Source organism: Gorilla gorilla, chromosome 12 (assembly GCF_029281585.2).
Source record: "Gorilla gorilla gorilla isolate KB3781 chromosome 12, NHGRI_mGorGor1-v2.1_pri, whole genome shotgun sequence".
Taxonomy (NCBI): domain Eukaryota; kingdom Metazoa; phylum Chordata; class Mammalia; order Primates; family Hominidae; genus Gorilla; species Gorilla gorilla.
Window position 1 is genome coordinate 124,320,415 of NC_073236.2, and position 20,923 is coordinate 124,341,337.

Consider the following 20,923-nt stretch of genomic DNA (forward strand, 5'->3'; position numbering starts at 1 on the left):
TGCAAAATTGTTATACAACAAGAAACAACATATCATTTTCAGTAAATTCCAGACAATCTCTTGTACCATTCTGGTCATGTTCCCTGCAAGTTTTCTTTGAAAGCAGACCTTAAGTATAACACTTTTAACAGTTAAGGAAAAATTAGAAACATTCGTGAAATTCCAGTTTTGCCTTATTTCACATCACAGACTCTTTTTCCAGTCCTTTACCTCTAACATTCATGAAATTTGTGTATGACTCCCAAAGATGTGAACCTATAAAATGACTACCTAGAACTATCCTACAGACCTTGGCTCTAAAATCTTGTTTTAGGAGAATGTTGGGAAAAGAAAAACAGCAACAACTCTGAGCAGTTTCCAATTGAATCCTATTAGAAGACGTAACTGAAACAGTCAGAAATCTTACATGACTGTTGCACTTTGGGAAGCCGAGGTGAGCGGATCACCTGAGGTCAGGAGTTCGAGACCAGCCTGGCCAACATGGTGAAACCCCCGTCTCTACTAATAATACAAAAATGAGCAGGGCATGGTGGTAGGCGCCTGTAATCCCAGCTACTCAGGAGGCTGAGGCAGGAGAATTGCTTGAACCTGGGAGGTGGAGGCTGCAGTGAGCCAAGATCACACCATTGCACTCCAGCTGGGGCGACAGAAGGAGACTACATCCCCCCATCCCCCATTCTCCCCCCCAAAAAAGAAAAAAAAATCTTACATGACTGGAGATTTGGAATTCCTAATATTCTTACAGAAGAAAACCAGAAAATATAAAATACTACATCTGAAGTCATCTTAAAAAGTTAATAACATTAAAGGACATTAGGCCTAACGTGATACATTTATATAGCAATAAACGTTACATAAGTGCTACATAAATGTATCACGTTTAGCACATTTAAGGCTAACTACAGCTTCCTAAAACTGGATGCCTAACAGGAGGATGATAAAGCAAGAGGGGAAAATATCAACTGTAGGGTTCGATAAGCCATATCAAATCATATTTGGAATAAAGGAGGGTAGCAGACGGCAAATAAATATTAATTTTCCAAACTTATGTTGGACTGGTGCGTACGTTAATGAAAATGCTTTCCCTTTAGCTTCAACACTGAACATTAATGTTGATATAATAACGTTTAAGAACAAATAAAGATCAGGTTTATGCCTGGGACGTTTTGGAAGGGCCTGAAAAAACTGGACAGAGGCAGGATCGTCATTTTTCCCCAATGACTCCTCCCCACGCCGTCTCGCCTCTCTGCCTGGCCAAGCCCAGATGAGCCGCGGGCAGAAAAGGGTTCCCAAAGGGTCACTGCCACGTTAAGAGGCAGGAGGCCCAGGCGTCTGGGAGCCGCCAGAGCAACGCAGCCACCTAGATTTTGCAGCCGAAGGTGCACTGGCAGGAAAGCCAAGTGGAGATTGGTAGAAGGGAAAGGGCAGGGGGAGGGACGTTCCGGCCCGCTCCTGGAAAGAATCGTCCTCCGAACCCGAGCCGCGGCCGCCCCTGATCCCGCAACGCGGGTCCATCAGGGGCTGCAGCGGACAGCGCCCTTCTGTCTCCCTGACCCCTGTCCACTCCCGCCCCTTTAGCTCTTCGCGGGCGGCCCCAGGGCTGAGGCGTGCAACAAGCCGCCCCACCACCCCCAGAGTTTCCACAAACGCACCGGAGAAGGCCGCCATCTTCACCCCGTCCTCCGCGGCTTCGCCTGCTCGCTCCCTCCCTCCCGACTGACACGGCGCGGCAGTGGCGGCGCGCGCTTCCGGCCCCTGGTCTTCGGCGTTCGGAGTCCGGGCAGGGACTCAGCCCCGGGAGAACGGTTCCGATGGAAGGAAAGGCCCGCGCCGGCCCCGCCTTATGCGCCTACAGCTGAGCGGACCGCTGGGACCTAGGGCTTCTGGACGCCGCCTTCGTTCTGGGCACCATGTGTTCGGAGCACACCACGCGGTATCAGGGTCACAGCTACAGAGAAGGAAGCAGATGTTTGGTGATTAGGGTCATCCAGTGGGCTCAGGCTGACACCACACCGTGCCCTCCCCACTCAGTCCCCCAGCTTTCCAAAGGTGAGCAGGGCCTTGGTGTGTGAATGACCTGGAGAGATGGACTGGATTCATTGCCCTGAGCACCAATGCCAATGAGTGCCTGGCAGCCAGTAGGTATTTGTTACATTTTTTTTTTTTAACTAAGTAATGATTTAGGTCTCCCTCCCTTCACCCATGTTTGAGGTCGCTTTTATAATTTCGGGTTTGACTTCCATGCAATTTTAACTCCTTTCTCTTTGCAGAGAGATGGGGAAAATAAATGAGGAATCCTCCCAACCAGACACTCACTCTGTCAGGAAGGTATTAGAATCTTTAGATGAGGACTCTAAAATTCGGGAAAGTTAAGTCACTTATCTAAAGACACATATCTACCGAATGGCAGCGTGGGATCTGAGCCACATCTGCCCAGTGCGAGGGCGCGTGCTGTGCTATCTGTAGCCCGCCCCAGAGTGTCATGGAGAAAAGTGGAACCCTCAGGCAAGATAGAATAGGGTTGCAGCGGCCGGGCGCGGGGGCTCACGCCTGTAATCCCAGCACTTTGGGAGGCCGAGGCAGGCGGATCACGAAGTCAGGAGGTCCAGACCATCCTAGCTAACACGGTGAAACCCCTTCTCTACAAAAAATACACACACACACACACACACACACACACACACAGACAAAGAAGAAGCCGGGTGTGGTGGTGCATGCCTGTAGTCCCAGCTACTCGGGAGGCTGAGGCAGGAGAATCGCTTGAACCCAGGAGGCGAAGGTTGCAGTGAGCAGAGATCGCGCCACTGCACTCCAGCCTGGGTGACAGAGCGAGACTCCGTCTCAAAAAAAAAAAAAAAAAGAAAGAAAAAATAGGGTTGCAGCTACTCGGGAGGCTGAGGCATGAGAATCACATGAACCTGGGAGGCGAAAGCTGCAGTGAGCTGAGATCGTGCCACTACACTCCAGCCTGGGCGACAGAGGGAGAGTCTGTCTCAAAAAAATAAAAAATAAAAAAGATAGAATAGGGTTAGAAGTACAGAGTTGGGAACCATATTCTGAGTTTGGATTCTAGGTCTGCCACTTGCTTGCTGTGTGACCTTGAACAAGTCATGAAGCTTCTTTGGGCTTCAGTTTACTTACCTGGGAAATAGGGATGAACAATAGTACCTTTCTCATACGATAGTTGTGAGGATCAAATAAAATACATAAAGCACCTAAAATAGTGCATAGCACATGGTAACAATATAACTAGCTCTGTTATTACTATTACATGTAACAGGATTCACCTGAAGCTCCAAAGGCCCAGGACAATACACTCAGCCCTGCAGCTTTACACTTCCAGGGGGCACTATTCACATTATATTCTCTATTCTTGTTATATTTTGTCTAAATAAGACCCTGAGAGTTATGCAGTGTACCAGTTTTGAATGGATACCAAGTACCCCCACATTCCAAGGAGAGATACAAGACCCATATTATGCAGGACTTGCCAAAGGGAAATCTGAAATCTAATTTTTGTGCCTTTTGCCAATGCCCACCTTTAAAGTGTGAAAAATCGGCTGGGCATGATGGCTCATGTCTATAATCCCAACACCTTGGGAGGCTGAGGCAAGGGGATCACTTGAGCCCAGAAGTTCAAGACCAGCCTGGGCAACATAATGAGACCCCCATCTCCAAAAATAATTAAAAATTAGTTGGGCATGGTGCACACCTGTAGTCTCAGCTACTTGGGAGGCTGAGGTGGGAGGATCTCTTGAGCCTAGGAGGTGGAGGCTGCAGTGAGCTATGATGGTGTCACTGTACCCCAGCCTGGGTGGCAGAGCAAGACCCTGTCTCAAGGAAGAGATAAAGTATGAAAAAATTAAAGATGCAAATTAAGAGGAAAGATTTCTGTGAAAAGAATGCGTTTCAGGGAACTACTCTGAGAACTTTTGATCTGAGAGTTTGGGAAGCGTAAGGACTGCTCTGAGAAGCTGTCCCTAGGAGGACCTGAGGTGGCAGGGCAGAAAAAGAGACAGAGAGGAGAGAGAAGCCTGCTGCAGGAGTTAACTGTGGGGGAATCGTGTGACATTTTTTCCCCAAGGGATAAATAGATCTGTGGAGAGTGGACTGGAAGTTTTCTTCAAAGGGAATGTGCCCAAGAGACTTCCTGGAGGAGCTAAATGATTCAGCACACAGACCCCCCAAAGAACGCAGTGGCATCCTTACCTTCCAAACTGGAGAAGAGATATCTCTTGTCTCATGGGAGTTGCATGTGGAGGATGCCAGCAAGGAGAATCTCCAAGATACCACAAAAAGTTCCCTCTAAGAGAAACAATCAGCCTTGAGCATGTCTAAGCCAGAGAGCACCAGAATCAGATCACCATAAACCCAGCCAGATAAAGGTGTGTACCCACCCCCAACCCCATCCCCTAGACTTTATCCTTCCCAGGAGTCAGAAACAACAGCTAATGGGAGAGGCGAGTGCAGAAAAGAGACTGACCCCATCCTCCATCCCACTGCAGGCTTCTGGCGTGGAATAGGCCAAGCAGGAAGAGGAGGAAGCCATGATGTTGGTTGAAGTTGTGAATTTCAATCACGATCCTGGACATGATAGTTTACAGAAACGAGGGTATAATTAGATGAAAGTAACCAGACAACTCTTCATTGTCTCAGAGTGACCAGAAAGGCTCTGGAAGATGCCAGAGACTTCATCTAGGTCAGGGGAAGAAATAACCCATAGAGATGATTTCAAGGTAACAGATAATGTTTTCTGTTTGTGCCTTATCAAGTTCAGCTCACTTAATATACTGCTTTAATAATTTTAGATATTTGTATGTATGTGTTGCAGTGCCCTCAGTAATGCAAATTGGGATATGTGAATTGGGGTATGATTGGCTCCTCTCCTTGGCAGGTAGAATAACACCAGGCAGAGAAACAGCAGCCAGGCCCTTCACCAAACCAAAAGATAGAGGATGGGTGCCTTTCAGTCCGGTATTTTGCTGGTCTAGTCTCCCCAAGAATAGGTTGATTTAATGGTTGCCTACTAACTGGGAGATTCCTAGAAACCCTGGCCTGGTCCCAGAAACCAGGACAGACACCACCAGGTGGCACCAAACTGTAGCCAAACTGAGAAGAGATTGGACTGGACCCTAAAAACTCCCAGCGTAGGCTTTTGTTCGTCTGTCTCCATTTATACAAATGGACATGAGACATTTAAGGCGGATGATGGAAGTCTTCAACAACTGGATTGTGGTGCTGGTTGCACAGCTCTGTGAATCATTGAATTGTACGTTAGTGAATTTTATGGTATTTAAATTATACCTTAATAAAGCTGTTTAAAAAATTATAATTAAAAAACACATATGGCTGAGTGTGGTGTCTCATGCCTGTAATCCCAGCACTTTGGGAGACCGAGGTGGGTGGATTACCTGAGGTCAGGAGTTCAAGACCAGCCTGGCCAACACGGTGAAACCCTGTCTCTACTAAAAATACAAAAAATTAGCCGTGCTTGGTGGCGGGCGCCTGTAATCCCAGCTACTTGGGAGGCTGAGGCAGGAGAATCACTTAAACCCAGGAGGCGGAGGTTGAAGTGAGGCGAGATCATGCCACTGCACTCCAGCCTAGGTGACAGAGCAAGACTCTGTCTCAAACACACACACACACACACACACACACACACACCCCCCTCAGCCTGGGCTTGCCCCCAGTATTTTTTTTTTAACCTCAGAATAACCCCACATTTTCTGTAATTGGGTTGTTTGGGCCCCACTAATCATGTGATAGGGAAGTTTTACTATGTTATCCATGGGCCCAAGATATTATGCTATGTATTTTCAAGTAAGCTATATTATAATTATATCCCACTGTAGAGCAAATGGTTTTGCAACTACTAAGGCAGACCTGAAAAAAAATGCCTTCAGGTATCTGGGAAAGTGTAGAGAGGATGGGTCCTGGGAAGGCCTCTGTAGATGGACCACCCAAAAGCCATACACAGTTCCTAGGTTAGCTCATTTGTGCTGCTATAGCAAAATACCTGAGAATGGCTAATTTATAAGGAAGAGAAATTATTTCTGCCAGTTCTGGAGGTTGGGAAGTCCAAGATTAAGGTGCCAGTAAGTTTATAGTCTGGTGAGGGTTTGGTTTCTGCTTTTAAGGTGGTGCCTTGAACACTGTGTCCTCCAGCAGGGAGGAGCTCTATGTCCTTACATGGCAGGAGGTACAAGGGCAAGAGACCAAATGCTCCATGAAACTTCTTTTACAAGGGCTTCAATCCCATTCATGAGAGCAGAACCTTCATGGGCCAATCACCTCTTAAAGGCCCCCCTCTTAAAATTACATTGGCAATGTGAAGTGTGGAGGGAACATTCAAACAATAGTAGTCCCCTTTCCCATTGCCTTTCTTTATTATAGAAATCTGGAAAAGGCTGGACGTAGTGGCTTATGCCTTTAATTCCACCACTTTCGGAGGCCAAGGTGGGAGTATGACTTAAGCCCAAGAGTTTGAGACCATCCTGGGCAACACAGAGTCCCTTTCTCTAACAAAACTTTAAAAAATTAACCAAGCATGGTGGCACGCACCTGCAGTCCACCTATTTGGGAAGCTGGCGGGGAAGGATCTTTTTTTTTTTTTTGAGATGGAGCCTCACTCTGTCATCCAGGCTAGAGTACAGCAGCGTGATCTCAGCTCACTGCAAGCTCCGCCTCCTGGGTTCACGCCATTCTCCTGCCTCAGCCTCCTGAGTAGCTGGGACTACAGGCGTCCGCCACCACGCCGGGCTAATTTTTTTGTATTTTTAGTAGAGATGGGATTTCACCGTGTTAGCCAGGATGGTCTTGATCTCCTGACGTCATGATGAAGGATCATTTTTGAGCCCAAGAGGTCGAGGATGCAGTGAGCTGTGATCACACCACTGCACTCTAGTCTGGGTGACACAACCAGACTCTTCTCAAAAAGAAAAAAACAAAAGGAAACTTGGAAGAAGAAGAAAACAATCACCTTTCCAGATTCCTTTGTAGAGAGACAGCCCAGAGACTCAGCTCTGCCTGGAGAGATATAACTGGCAGTGCCAGGTTGGGACTTCCAGGAATGCTTTTCAAAAGGGAAAGATCTGACTGGCATGCACCGTTTTTCCTTTGGAACATTGATATGATGCCTGGAAAGTCAGCAATGAGTCCCGAAAGATCTGACTGGCATGCACCGTTTTTCCTTTGGAACATTGATATGATGCCTGGAAAGTCAGCAATGAGTCCCGAAGATAAAAGCCGCACACTAAGACTACTGAAGCAGAAATAAAAGGCTGGATCCTTAATGATGGTAAGCCCAGGTCTGTCTACCTCTAGACCTCTCTTGCAGCTTGAGAATGTCCCAGTTAAGCCACTTTAAAATTTCTTTTTTCTGCAGCCCAACACTTTGCTAAGAGGTACAGAAAAGAAAGGAAATAAAACACACATCATTATGGATATTGTGTAATGTATCTTTCAGGAAAATTTTTTGAATGTTTCATAATACAGCAATAATCAATCTATTCTGGCTACAAGGCGGAGGAGACATTTGGCCTGAGTTGTGAGGGAAGCATCCAAAATTATCCCTGAATATATGGCCATTTCCTCACAATGAAAATGAAGGTGAAATGTGACATATACAGTAGAGGATGTGACTCTGAACCCAGCCTAGGGAACATAAGTCAAATTAGGTTGTTTAGTTTGTCCTTTCATTGACATCCACCCTCCTCCTCAGTTCCTATTCCCAGGTCCTTCTGGAACAAGATAAAGCCAGCTGCTTAGTTTCTGAGGATCTCACCACCAAGAAGGAGGAAGCAGCTAGAGAGAGAATTTGTTTTAATCTAAAAGAAGTTGATTAGAAAATACAATATCGTCATCCATAAACCCCCTCCCTCACAAAGTCCTTCCTCACAATATAGAATACAAACCCACCCATCATTTCACACAAGTAACAGTAACCTTCCCCCTCCATAAATGCTGTCCGTGTAGGTTGCCCCAGATCTACCTGTTAGGAGGAAAAAAATGACTCAGGAGTACTTGCACTGGATCTTGAATCTTGCTATGGTCAGTCTTTCCATTAACAAACTCTCTCCCCTTCAACACAGCTCTTAGTTGGTAAGGCTCCTGAATCCACCCTCCGTAGGATGGTCCTCCATGTCCAGCCTCCTGCTTACTTCCAGTCTCATTACCTGCCACTCTCCTCCACAAATTTTACTTTCTAGCATATCAAACTGTGTAGAAATCCTTGCATATGCCACATTGCCTGTCACCACTGTAGTTTTTAAAATGCTGTTCCCTCTCCCCTAGAATGGCTTTCCCTTTTTAGTTTTGCCTATCTGTTGCTGTGAACAACTACACCAAAACTTAGAGGCATACTACAACAGCCAATATATTTGCTCATAATTTAGGGGGTCAGGAATTTGGGCAGGGCTTAGCTGGCTGGTTCTTCTTTTCCATGTGGCATTCCCTGAGGTCACTCACTAGGTCACATTCAGCTGGTGTCTTGGCTGGGCTGGGAGGTCAAAGAAGACTTTACTCCCATGTGTGGTCACCCATTACTCCTCTACATGATATTGCTCTGTCCACGTGGCCAGCTTGGACTTTCTCACAGCGGGATTAGTATTAGGGAAGACAGACTTCCTACATAGTACCACAAAGATGTGTCTCAAAAGTAGAAAGCAAAAGCTGCATATCTTTTAAGCCAGCCTTGGAAGTAATACAGTGTCACTTCTATTACATTCTGTCAGCCAACACAAGTCATAGGACCAGCCTATGACTCATGGGGAGGAGAAACAGACTCTAACATTCAATGCAGTAAATTGCAAAGAGTTTGCAGCCATTTATAATATACCATCTTCTGTAATGTAGTAGGTGCATTTACAATATAACAAACTATAATAACACCTATCTTCTTGGCAAACTCCTAATTATCATTCAGATTCAACTAAGCTAGCAACTTGCAGCAAATCCTGCTTCCCCAATGTTTATTTCTCTTTTTCTTTAAACTTCTGACTTAGTTGGACATATGGCTGCTCAGAATACTCTATTTGCCAGCCTTCCTGGTAGCTATATATGGCCATATACCCATGTTCTGACCAGTGGTATATAAACAGAGGTGTCAAATGTGACTTCTGGGAAATGTCCATAATGGAGATGTTGTGTTCCTCCTTATTCCTTCCTGTTGGATGGACTGAGGATGTGATGGCTGGGGTTTGAGCAGCCATTTTGGACCACTAAATGAGAGCCATATACTGAGAATAGCAGAACAATAAGAGAAAAATAGCTTGACTCTCTGACACCTTTGGAGAACCATACCAGCCAAAAATTGTGACTCTAGATTTCTTAAATGAGAGAGAAATAAACATCTATCTTCTTTCTTTGCAGGAAGGGGAGATGAGGGCAGTCTGTCTCACGCAGCCAAACCTAATCCTAATTTATATGCTCTCATTAGTTATCTATTGCTACAAAACCAGTTGCCCCAAAATCTAGTAACTTAAAACAATAAACATTTATTATTACTCCCAGCTTTTGTGGAACAGGAATTCAGAAGCAGCTTGGCTAGGCAGGTTCCACTTGGAGTCACTCTTACAGTAGTAGCCAAGCTGCTAGCTGGGATTGCAGTCATCCCAAGGCTTCGCTAGGGCGGAAAGATCAGTTTTTAAAGCTTGGTCACTCCCTTGTCTGTGCTGGCAGTGAGTGGGAGGCCTCTGCTTTTCTCCACATAGATCTCTCCCTGGGCCACTTCAGTGTTCTCATGATATTGCAGCTGGGAACCCCTCACCCTTCCCCACTAAAGCAAGCCATCCTAGAGAACAAAGCAGAATGAATATTATCTTTTATGGCATAGCCATCAAAGTCACACTATTCCTTCTGTGATATCTTAGTGGCCACACAGGCCTATTCAGCATGGAAGAGAACTAATACACACAAAGGTGTGAATTCCAGTAGACAAGGATCTTTTGTGGGGCAGGCAACCCAAAGGCTGGCTACCATATCCCTGCTTCCCTAACAGACCCCCTTATGTGTTCATGTGGCAGGTGGTGATCCCTCAGTCTCAGGAAAAAGTATGTTCATATCACATTCTCTGGGGTAAATTATGTTGCTTCTAGACTCGCCATTGTCATTAAATTTGTTGGCTTAGATTTCTGTGTTTTTCACAATTTACCAGACTCACAGAGCAGTTTGAAGATAGGGAGGCTCACATTTAAACATCCTTTTTTCCCCCCCTATATTTCCTATAACTTCTGAGTTGAGCAACAATCATTGAATTTTATGCTTTTGTCAAAATAAGTTGTCAGAAACTGGTCCAGATCTATTAGAATGCAACATCATTCTCGCTGACCCAGCATTCACCTTATGGTGCAGGGACCAGAGGGGGCCTGGCAAACAGACATAAATCCAGATATCTACAATTCCGTATCCCCTGAAGAAGTGGTCATAAAGTCCATCACTCCAGATATATGGGGAGAGGGAGACAAAGGGCAACCCGGATGAGTTTCAGAAGGACTGTAAAACAGAAAAAGAGATCTCACTAACTGTGTCACTCTCCGCATATGCAAGCCAGGCAGGGACACAATTTATGGTAGGCTGCCGACTGGCCGGCAGGCACGAACGTCCCTGTCTCCCACGCCCACCATCTTGAGTGTTCGTCAGCCTCTGAGTGATGCTGTCAGCCCTAGAGGAAATGGTGCTACATTTGGAGTCTAAACTTATGGGTGTCTAAGAACAGAATGTACATCAGACACATGTTTCAAATCCAGCAGCCCAGAATCTGCCAGGATCCCCAAATTCCATCACCTGTGACAGAGCCATTTTGCACCTGCACACAGAGCTCAGGCTCGCTTTCTCAGCCTCCAGCCCATGTTCCTTGCTTCGCTGCACCTCCTTCCTGTCTGTGAAATTGATCTCAGGTTTTCTTGTTAACAAGGTCTGTGATTTTTTTTTTTTTTTTAGTAGACTGAAACAAAACCACTTGCTATATGAAAAAGAGGGGTAGGTAATAAAAAAGATGGTCAAGAATGTTCAAAATGCCTGGAGAAAACAATTCTGAATATAAGAATTTATACTGCCTGTTTCCTATGATACAATAATAAAAATAGGAATTTATAAAGGCTGCTTCCACTGTAGCTCTGAATGGTGGTGGTCCAGTTACTATGGCTGCATAACAAATTACCCCAATATGTTTTTGACTTAAAACATGTGTTTGCTTTGCTTATAGATTTTAAGGGTGAGGAACCTGGGCACAGCAGGGATGGCTTATTTCTGTTCCACAATACTCACCTTGTCCAGGGGCTGGAATCATGACAAAGTTGTCACTCTCATGACTCAGTTAATGCTCATCCTAGCTGGGATGAGACCCAGCTGGGACTGTTGGCCAGCTGCAGCCTGGGCTTTTTCACAACACTGTGGCTTTATTCCAAAGGTGAGTATCCCAAGGGCCATGTGGCCTTCATTGACCAAGCTTCAGAAGTCAAGTGGTGTCATTTCCTTCTCACTTTATTCATTAAGATAATTACAAGGTTGCTCAGATTCAAGGGGAGGGATCATAGATGCCACCACTTGAAGGGGGAGCATCAACATTACATTTTTTTTCTTTTTGAGACAGGGTCTTGCTCTGTCTCCCAGGCTGGAGTGCAGTGGCACAATCATGATTCACTGCAGTCGCAATCTCCTAGGCTCAAGCCGTCCTCCCACCTCAGCCTCCCAAGTAGCTGGGACTACAGGTGTGCACCACCGTACCTGGCTAACTTTTTAATTTTTTTTAAGAGACAAAGTCTCACTATGATGCCCAGGCTGGTCTCAAACTCCTGAGTTAAGCAATTCCTCCACCTTGGCCTTGGAAAGTGCTGGGATTACAGGTGTGAGCCATAGTGCTCAGACTCAACATTACATTTTAAGAAAACATGGGACAAGGTATAAATTGGTGTGGTGATGTGTTAGAGTTTTCCAGAGAAACAGAAGCAATAGGATGTGTGTGTATATAGAAAGAGATTTATTTTAAGAAATTGCCTCACATGATTATAAAAGGCTAGCAAGTCCAAAATCTATAGGGTGGGCTGGCAGGCTGGAGACCCAGGAAGAGTTGACATTGCCGTTGAAGCCCGAAGACCATCTGCTAGAGAATTCCCTCTTGTTGGGGGAGGTCAGCCTTTTGTTCTATCAAGGCCTTTAACCGAATGAGGCCTACCCACATTATGGAGGGCAATCCACTTTACTCAAAGGCCAACTATTTATTCATTTGGTTACCTATTTATTTATTGAGACAGGGTCTTATTCTGTCACCCAGGCTGGAGTACAGTGGCCTGATCATGGCTCACTGCAGCCTTGACCTCCTGAATTCAAGTGATCCCACTTCAGCCTCCCAAGTATCTGGGACTACAGGCACATGTTACTACACCCAGCTAATGTTTGTATTTTTTATAGAGATGGGGATCTCACCATATTGCCCAGACTGGTCTCAAATGCCTGGGCTCAAGCCATCGTCCTACCTCCCCTTGGTCTCCCAAAGTCCTGGGATTACAGGTGTGAGCCACCAATTTAAATGTAAATCTCATCCAAAAACATCCTCACAGAAATATCCAGAATATGTTTGTTTTTTGGGGTTTTTTTTTTTTTGAGATGGAGTTTTCTCCATTGCTCAGGCTGGAGTGCAGTGGCGTGATCTCAGCTCACTGCAACCTCCGCCTCCAGGGTTCAAGCGATTCTCCCACCTCAGCCTCCTGAGTAGCTAGGATTACAGGCGCCTGGCACCATGTCTTGCTAATTTTTGTATTTTTAGTAGAGACAGGCTTTTACCATGTTGGCCAGGCTGGTGTCCAACTCCTGACCTCAAGTGATTTGCCTGCCTCAGCCTCCTAAAGTTCTGGGATTACAGGTATGAGCCTCTGTGCCCAGCCCCAGAATATGTTTGACCAAATATCTGGGCACCATAGCCCACATATATTCATACGTAATATTAAACATCACACATGCATGCCTTGTCAACTTGGCACCCATACGCCTCTCCTTAACCCATACTTAATCTCCAAATAAACACAATAACAAGGTCATAATTCCACCTAAGATGATACAACTGTCCTGTGTACACTGGAAAATACACTAGCTCCTTCCCCAGGAGAGGATGTAAAAACTCTTGGATGATGTTTATTCTCCTTGACATTCTATTTTTATGTCAATATTTAGATATAAAATTAACAATACTTAGGTACTATAATATAAAATGAGTGTATCTTATGTTACAAGAGGAGATAAGAGGGAAGAAAACAAAGATATTTGCAGCCGGGCACAGTGGCTCACGTCTGTAATCCCAGCACCTTGGGAGGCTAAGGCAGATGGATTGCTTGAGCCCCGGAGTTCAAAACCAGCTTGCGTAACATAGTAAGACCCTGTCTCTACCAAATAAATACATAAATAAAGACATTTGCCATATATGTATGTACATACGTATAGCAAAACAGATGTATATACACACATATATATATACAAACATACACATATATACACACATTTACACATATATACACACATTTACACATATATACACACATATACATATATATACATACATATATACATTATAAACACACAAATATATTCATAACAAAATAAGGAAGAAATACTCATGGCAATTACAGTCCTTGTTTCTATAACAGTTACGTGGTCATATCTGGTATTTATAACTACTGTACCTTCTTCCACTATCTGTTCTGTATTCCATTTGCCCTAAGCAAGCACCACAGCTGGTCATGAAACCTGATTTGGTGACCCAGACTGACTTTTATTCTGAAGGGTCTGGACCATTTGTCTTGCCTGGAATGGGTTGTTGTAGTTTTCCATTGACTTTAATCATGGGGCATGGTAACAGTAAGAATGCCCTAAGGAATTTCCTGTATTCCAGACATACTCTTCCTTACCTCTCTTGTGGAAAAGCAGTTCAGTTTCCAGTTGGTGATCAGGATCAATCACCCTAGCCAGCACAGTCATTCTTTTCCTGTTGACTCAGAGGCATGCAAATCCCAAAGTGACCAGGTGGCAATCTTAACTTCCAGTTCGATGGAATCACTGTTGTTTCTCCTGGTGGAGACATTCCTGCCTTTGGAGCTAAGACTCTATCTAGGTCAGAAGAGTGTAAAGTCATAGGAACTGGAAGTAAAAATTTTGCTAGTGGCTCACTAGAGGTAATAGTGAGTGGCACCATTCACATCTCTGCCCCTTGATTCCTGAACCTGGCAATCTTGGCTATGGGAGAAATGGTATCATATATTGGATACTGATTCAGAGCATATGGCCATCTTTGGAAAATGCAATCTGCCACAAGTGGATATATTGAATCTCCTGATTTGGAAGCTACTTCTGCCCTGGGAAGAAATGGAAACATACTGAGGCCTGAGAGTGAACAAGGCACTATGTTCTTTCCATGAAGCATCTCTAAGAGCTTCACAAAGATCCTTCATTTGCTATTCACCTAACAAAACTGATGAAGTGCCTCCTATGTGCCAAAGCCTATGATAGTGCTGGGGATATGAGTAAGACAAATATGAATAAGACACACTTCTTTGCTTTCAAGATAATCTAAGTTTTTCAACCGAGATAAAAGTAAACACATAATTTACACAAGGCAGAAATGCAATGGTAGAGATATATTCAGAGTATCATGGGAACTCAGAGTAGACAGCTAAGCCAGTCTGGAAGGGTCAGAGAAGGGATTTTGGAGAAGATAATATCTCAGATGAATATTAAAAGGTGGATTGAATTTAATTAGATGAAGAGGGGCTTATGGGGGAAGAAAGGAGGGGAAGCTCTTCAGGTAGAGGGGACAGCATGGAGACTTACACAGTGGGAAGAAGCAGGATGGTGTGCCCTGATGTATTAATCATCTAATGCTGCATTACAACCACACCAGAACTTAGTGGCTTAAAACAAAAATATTGATTATCTTACATTGTTTCTATGGGTCAGAAATCCAGGGATGACTTATTACGATGGTTTTGGCTTGGAATCTCTCATGAGGCTGCAGTCAAGATGTCAACCAGGGCTGAAGGATCCACTTGTGAGCAGGCTCTCTCATGCGCCTGGTGAGTTAGTGCTGGCTGACAGAAGACCTCAGTTTTTCAGCACCTGGACCTCTCCATAGGGTTCTTGAGTGTCGTCACTCATGGCAGGTGTCTACCCCCAGCAACTGATTCAAGAGAGAGGTTGCTGTAACCTCTGAAGTCTCACACCATCATTTCCACACTATCCTGCTGGTTACACAGGCCAGCCCTGTTCAATGTGGAAGGCACTGCATAAGTGCATGGACACTAGGAGGCTGGGGAATGGGGCAGAGGTGTCATTTTGAAGATTGGTTACCATACATAGAAATAAAAAATATTCCTCCATTCCTCACATGTCAAGTTCAAAATTGAAAAGTAGACAGAAATAATGCTAAAGAGTTTGGACCTGAGCTGTATCGGGGGAAATGTTTGCTGATCAAGGTTTACTCTGGGAGGTCAGTGGGCCTCAGCCTTCAGTGTGCACCAGAATCACCTGGAGCTTGTTAAAACAGGATGTAGGAACCTCCTCCTTAGACTTTCTGATTCAGAGGTCTGGGGCTAGACCCATCATTTGCAGTTCTCACAGGTTCCCAGGCAACTTGTGAGTACCATGCTAATACTCCTGGTCCAGGGACCACGATTTGAGAACCACTATGGTGGGTGGGACAGATATTAAGCAAGACAGTGAGATGATCGTATTTCCATTTTATAAAACTCTTCCTGGTGATTGTGTGAAGAACAGATCTGTGTAGGCACAATTATGAGGCTATTATTGCAGCAGTATATATAAGATGTAATTGAAACTTGAATGAGGACAAAGAAAGTGTGTCAGGCAGGAGAGGACAGGTAAGAGAAATACCATTAACATGCCAGGATTTGATGACTTGTTGAATTTAATGGGGGTAGAGGGGGAGAATGAAGGGAGAGTAATGAGAGGAAGAAAGGTGTTAGTGCAATGCGCAGGTTTCAGTATGGATAACTGGGTGAATGATATTAGCATCAGCTGGGAAAAATAGATTACAGGAGGGGCAGCTGGTTGGTAGGCATGGGTCTGTTGAGTTCTGTGTGAATATCATGGCCAGCAAGTAGTCTGCTATGTGAGACTGAAACCTGGAGGAGGTACTTCGGGTTGAGATAGAGATTTGAGAAGCCTCAACAAATAGGTAGTGACCCTGGGAATTGATGGGCTCACCCAGAAAAGAGAAGAGCAGGGAGTGAGGACTGAGTCGCGGAGCTGCTTCTCACCCTTTGCTGTGCATGAACATCACCTGGGGATTCTGTTAAAATGCAGATATGGACTCAGCAGGTCTGGGACGGGCCTGAGATACATCCCTAACAAGCTCCTCGTGATGCCAAAGCCACTGGTCTGAGCAGCACTGTTGTAGTAACAAGGTGTAGAGAACCCAAGCACTAGGGGGCAGTGTGGTGCAGAGAACAGGGAGAAGGCCCTAGAGGATGCAAGTAAAGTCAGAACTATGAGGACAATTCGAAGAGTCTGTTATTACAGAAACCAAGAGTATAGGCATTCTGGAAACTTATGGGATGCTTAGCATTATATGCTGGACACGTTAGTGGAGTAATTAGAACCCAGGTTATAGTAGGTTAAGGGCTAAATGAGAAGAGACTACTAGTGAGCATAGACTCCTGTTGTAAGAAGTTTGGATGAGGTGAAAATAAACTAGATGGAAATGCAGGATGGATGTGGGGGTCAAGGGATAGCTTCATTTTTTTATTTTTTATTTTTGAGACAGTCTTTTTATATATATATATATTTTCATTTTATTTTTCTTTTTTTTTCTTTTTTTTTATTATACTTTAAGTTTTAGGGTACATGTGCACATTGTGCAGGTTAGTTACATATGTATACATGTGCCATTCTGGTGCGCTGCACCCACTAACTCGTCATCTAGCATTAGGTATATCTCCCAATGCTATCCCTCCCCCCTCCCCCACCCCACAACAGTCCCCAGAGTGTGATATTCCCCTTCCTGTGTCCATGTGATCTCATTGTTCAATTCCCACCTATGAGTGAGAATATGCGGTGTTTGGTTTTTTGTTCTTGCGATAGTTTACTGAGAATGATGATTTCCAATTTCATCCATGTCCCTACAAAGGACATGAACTCATCATTTTTTATGGCTGCATAGTATTCCATGGTGTATATGTGCCACATTTTCTTAATCCAGTCTATCATTGTTGGACATTTGGGTTGGTTCCAAGTCTTTGCTATTGTGAATAATGCCGCAATAAACATACGTGTGCATGTGTCTTTATAGCAGCATGATTTATAGTCCTTTGGGTATATACCCAGTAATGGGATGGCTGGGTCAAATGGTATTTCTAGTTCTAGATCCCTGAGGAATCACCACACTGACTTCCACAATGGTTGAACTAGTTTACAGTCCCACCAACAGTGTAAAAGTGTTCCTATTTCTCCACATCCTCTCCAGCACCTGTTGTTTCCTGACTTTTTAATGATTGCCATTCTAACTGGTGTGAGATGATATCTCATAGTGGTTTTGATTTGCATTTCTCTGATGGCCAGTGATGATGAGCATTTTTTCATGTGTTTTTTGGCTGCATAAATGTCTTCTTTTGAGAAGTGTCTGTTCATGTCCTTCGCCCACTTTTTGATGGGGTTGTTTGTTTTTTTCTTGTAAATTTGTTGGAGTTAATTGTAGATTCTGGATATTAGCCCTTTGTCAGATGAGTAGGTTGTGAAAATTTTCTCCCATGTTGTAGGTTGCCTGTTCACTCTGATGGTAGTTTCTTTTGCTGTGCAGAAGCTCTTTAGTTTAATGAGATCCCATTTGTCAATTTTGTCTTTTGTTGCCATTGCTTTTGGTGTTTTGGACATGAAGTCCTTGCCCATGCCTATGTCCTGAATGGTAATGCCTAGGTTTTCTTCTAGGGTTTTTATAGTTTTAGGTCTAACGTTTAAATCTTTAATCCATCTTGAATTGATTTTTGTATAAGGTGTAAGGAAGGGATCCAGTTTCAGCTTTCTACATATGGCTAGCCAGTTTTCCCAGCACCATTTATTAAATAGGGAATCCTTTCCCCATTGCTTGTTTTTCTCAGGTTTGTCAAAGATCAGATAGTTGTAGGTATGCGGCGTTATTTCTGAGGGCTCTGTTCTGTTCCATTGATCTATATCTCTGTTTTGGTACCAGTACCATGCTATTTTGGTTACTGTAGCCTTGTAGTATAGTTTGAAGTCAGGTAGTGTGATGCCTCCAGCTTTGTTCTTTTGGCTTAGGATTGACTTGGCGATGCGGGCTCTTTTTTGGTTCCATATGAACTTTAAAGTAGTTTTTTCCAATTCTGTGAAGAAAGTCATTGGTAGCTTGATGGGGATGGCATTGAATCTGTAAATTAGCTTGGGCAGTATGGCCATTTTCACGATATTGATTCTTCCTACCCATGAGCATGGAATGTTCTTCCATTTGTTTGTATCCTCTTTTATTTCCTTGAGCAGTGGTTTGTAGTTCTCCTTGAAGAGGTCCTTCACATCCCTTGTAAGTTGGATTCCTAGGTATTTTATTCTCTTTGAAGCAATTGTGAATGGGAGTTCACTCATGATTTGGCTCTCTGTTTGTCTGTTGTTGGTGTATAAGAATGCTTGTGATTTTTGTACATTGATTTTGTATCCTGAGACTTTGCTGAAGTTGCTTATCAGCTTAAGGAGATTTTGGGCTGAGACAATGGGGTTTTCTAGATAAACAATCATGTCGTCTGCAAACAGGGACAATTTGAGTTCCTCTTTTCCTAATTGAATACCCTTTATTTCCTTCTCCTGCCTGATTGCCCTGGCCAGAACTTCCAACACTATGTTGAATAGGAGTGGTGAGAGAGGGCATCCCTGTCTTGTGACAGTCTTGCTCTGTTGCCCAGGCTGGAGTACAGTGGCACAATCTTAGATGACTGCAGTCTTTACCTCCTGGGTACAAGTGAGCCTCCTACCTCAGCCTCACATGTAGCTGGAATCACAGGTACGTGCTACCACACCCAGCTAATGTTTTTGTATTTTTTTGTAGAGACGGGGCTTTGCCATGTTGCCTAGGCTGGTCTTGAACTCCTGGGCTCAATGATCCACCTGCCTTGGACTTCAAAAGTGCTGGGATTACAGGCATGAGGCATCATGCCTGGCCAGGTTTTTTAATCATGAGAGAAAGTTGAGTGTGGTCACAGGCTGAGGGGACATCGCTAGTAAAGAGGGAATCTGCACAAGGATGCCCAAGATTAAGCCCAGCTTCAGAGAAGAAAGAAGGAATTACGATGGGTGAAGGGAATGGTTTCAGTCAGGAGAAAGAGAGAAACTTTCTCCCTTAGCTGTGGGTACTAGCACAAAAGAACTGGAAGACTGCAGTGACAGCGGTGTCCACAGGGACATCTCAGTTTGTGTCTCCCAGTCCAAAATTCAGCCCTAGAGAGACAGGGACTTCCCTTTCAGTCAGTGTGCAAGGGCAGTCAGGCCCTTGGAACTGGCTTAAATTAATTGTGTCCACTTAAAGTCTTAAGCTCTATACATTTGGAATGGAAAACTTTATTTCTTATGATTGCTTGCAACCTTCAGGCTCGGAAGTGGAGCCTCTGGCTGAGATCAAAGCCTGCACTTTAGGCTGGGTACGATGGCTCATGCCTGTAGTCTCAGCACTTTGGGAGGCCAAGGCACGTGGATTGCATGAGCCCACGAATTTGCTCAGCATGGGCAACATGGTGAGACCCTGTCTCCACCAAAAAAACAAAACAAAAACAAAAATTAGCTGGGTGTGGTGGTGTGTGCCTGTAGCTTCAGCTACTCAGGAGAACCACTTGAGCTCAGGAGGTCGAGGCTGCAGTGAGCCATGATGGTGCCACTGCGCTCCAGCCTGGGTGACACAGTGAGACCCTGTCTCAAAAAAAAAAAAAAAGCTGGAACTTTGAGGGAGGAAGGGTAGACAGGAGTTTTATGCTAAATGGGTTGGCTGAACATACATATTTAACAGGTTATAGGAGTTAGGAATATTAATGAAAGGGGGGTCACACATGAGTGTGATAAGCAAACATATGTGTTACATACATCCCATGTTGACTTTGCAGTGGAGATGTATCATTAAAATGCAGTAATATTAGACTCCATATGTCAAAAGGAAATGTAGGACATGAAGGTGCTTTGTGCACAGTCTGTGTAAACTGGCCAGAACCCTTCCATGGTGGACGGTCATTCTTTCAATGGAAGGGGTGCTTTGGTCAGCTGTCATGTCAAAATCTTGAAAAGGGAGGAGAGTCTGGCTGAGACACCAAGCAACTGGTTGAAGTTGATGTCAGTGGAGAAGTTTTCTGTTCTTTGCTTTCCAGGGCTGGTTTCTGTTTAACTCTTAAGTAGTGGTTAGTGAGGAAGGGGACACACTGAGGCATGACCAACCTCCCATCTTGTCTCGGCCAGGAAACAGTTTTGTTTCGTTATGTTTTTGAGATGGAGTCTCGCTCTGTCACCCAGCCTGGAGTGCAGTGTCGTGCTCTCAGCTCACTGCAACCTCCACCTCCTGGGTTCAAGCAGTTCTCCCTGCCTCAGCCTCCCTAGTAGCTGGGATTACAGGCGCCTGCCACCACGCCCAGCTAATTTTTGTATATTTAGTAGAGATGGGGTTTCGCCATGTTGGCCAGGCTGGTCTTGAACTCCTGACCTCAGGTGATCCACCTGCCTCGGCCTCCCAAAGTGCTGGGGTTACAGGCATGAGCCACCGTGCCTGGCCAGGAAAGTTTTTAAAGATTTTCTGGGATCTCCTTGGCCGAGGGAGATCTGTTCAGTCCACTGGGGAAGAGGGGGCTTGGGAATTTATTTTTATTCTTTGATTCTTATCTACAGTAAAGTTTGAGGAACACTAGTTTAATAAATTATAAATGTGCTGCTGAAAAGTTTC

At 44.5% G+C, this 20,923-nt stretch overlaps 1 protein-coding gene across 1 annotated transcript in view; it reads right to left on the minus strand.

Moving 5' to 3' along the window:
- DDX1 (DEAD-box helicase 1) overlaps nt 1–4,305 on the minus strand; it is a 39,542-nt gene extending 35,237 nt beyond the window's left edge. Inside the window, exons 1-2 of the mRNA XM_004028864.5 lie at nt 4,210–4,305; nt 1,653–1,948 (exon numbers count right to left, since the gene is read on the minus strand). Coding sequence (XP_004028913.1) covers nt 1,653–1,668 — 16 coding nt within the window. The 5' untranslated portion in view covers nt 1,669–1,948; nt 4,210–4,305. The remainder of the gene's footprint in view (nt 1–1,652; nt 1,949–4,209) is intronic.
- Nucleotides 4,306–20,923: the final 16,618 nt, after the last annotated feature.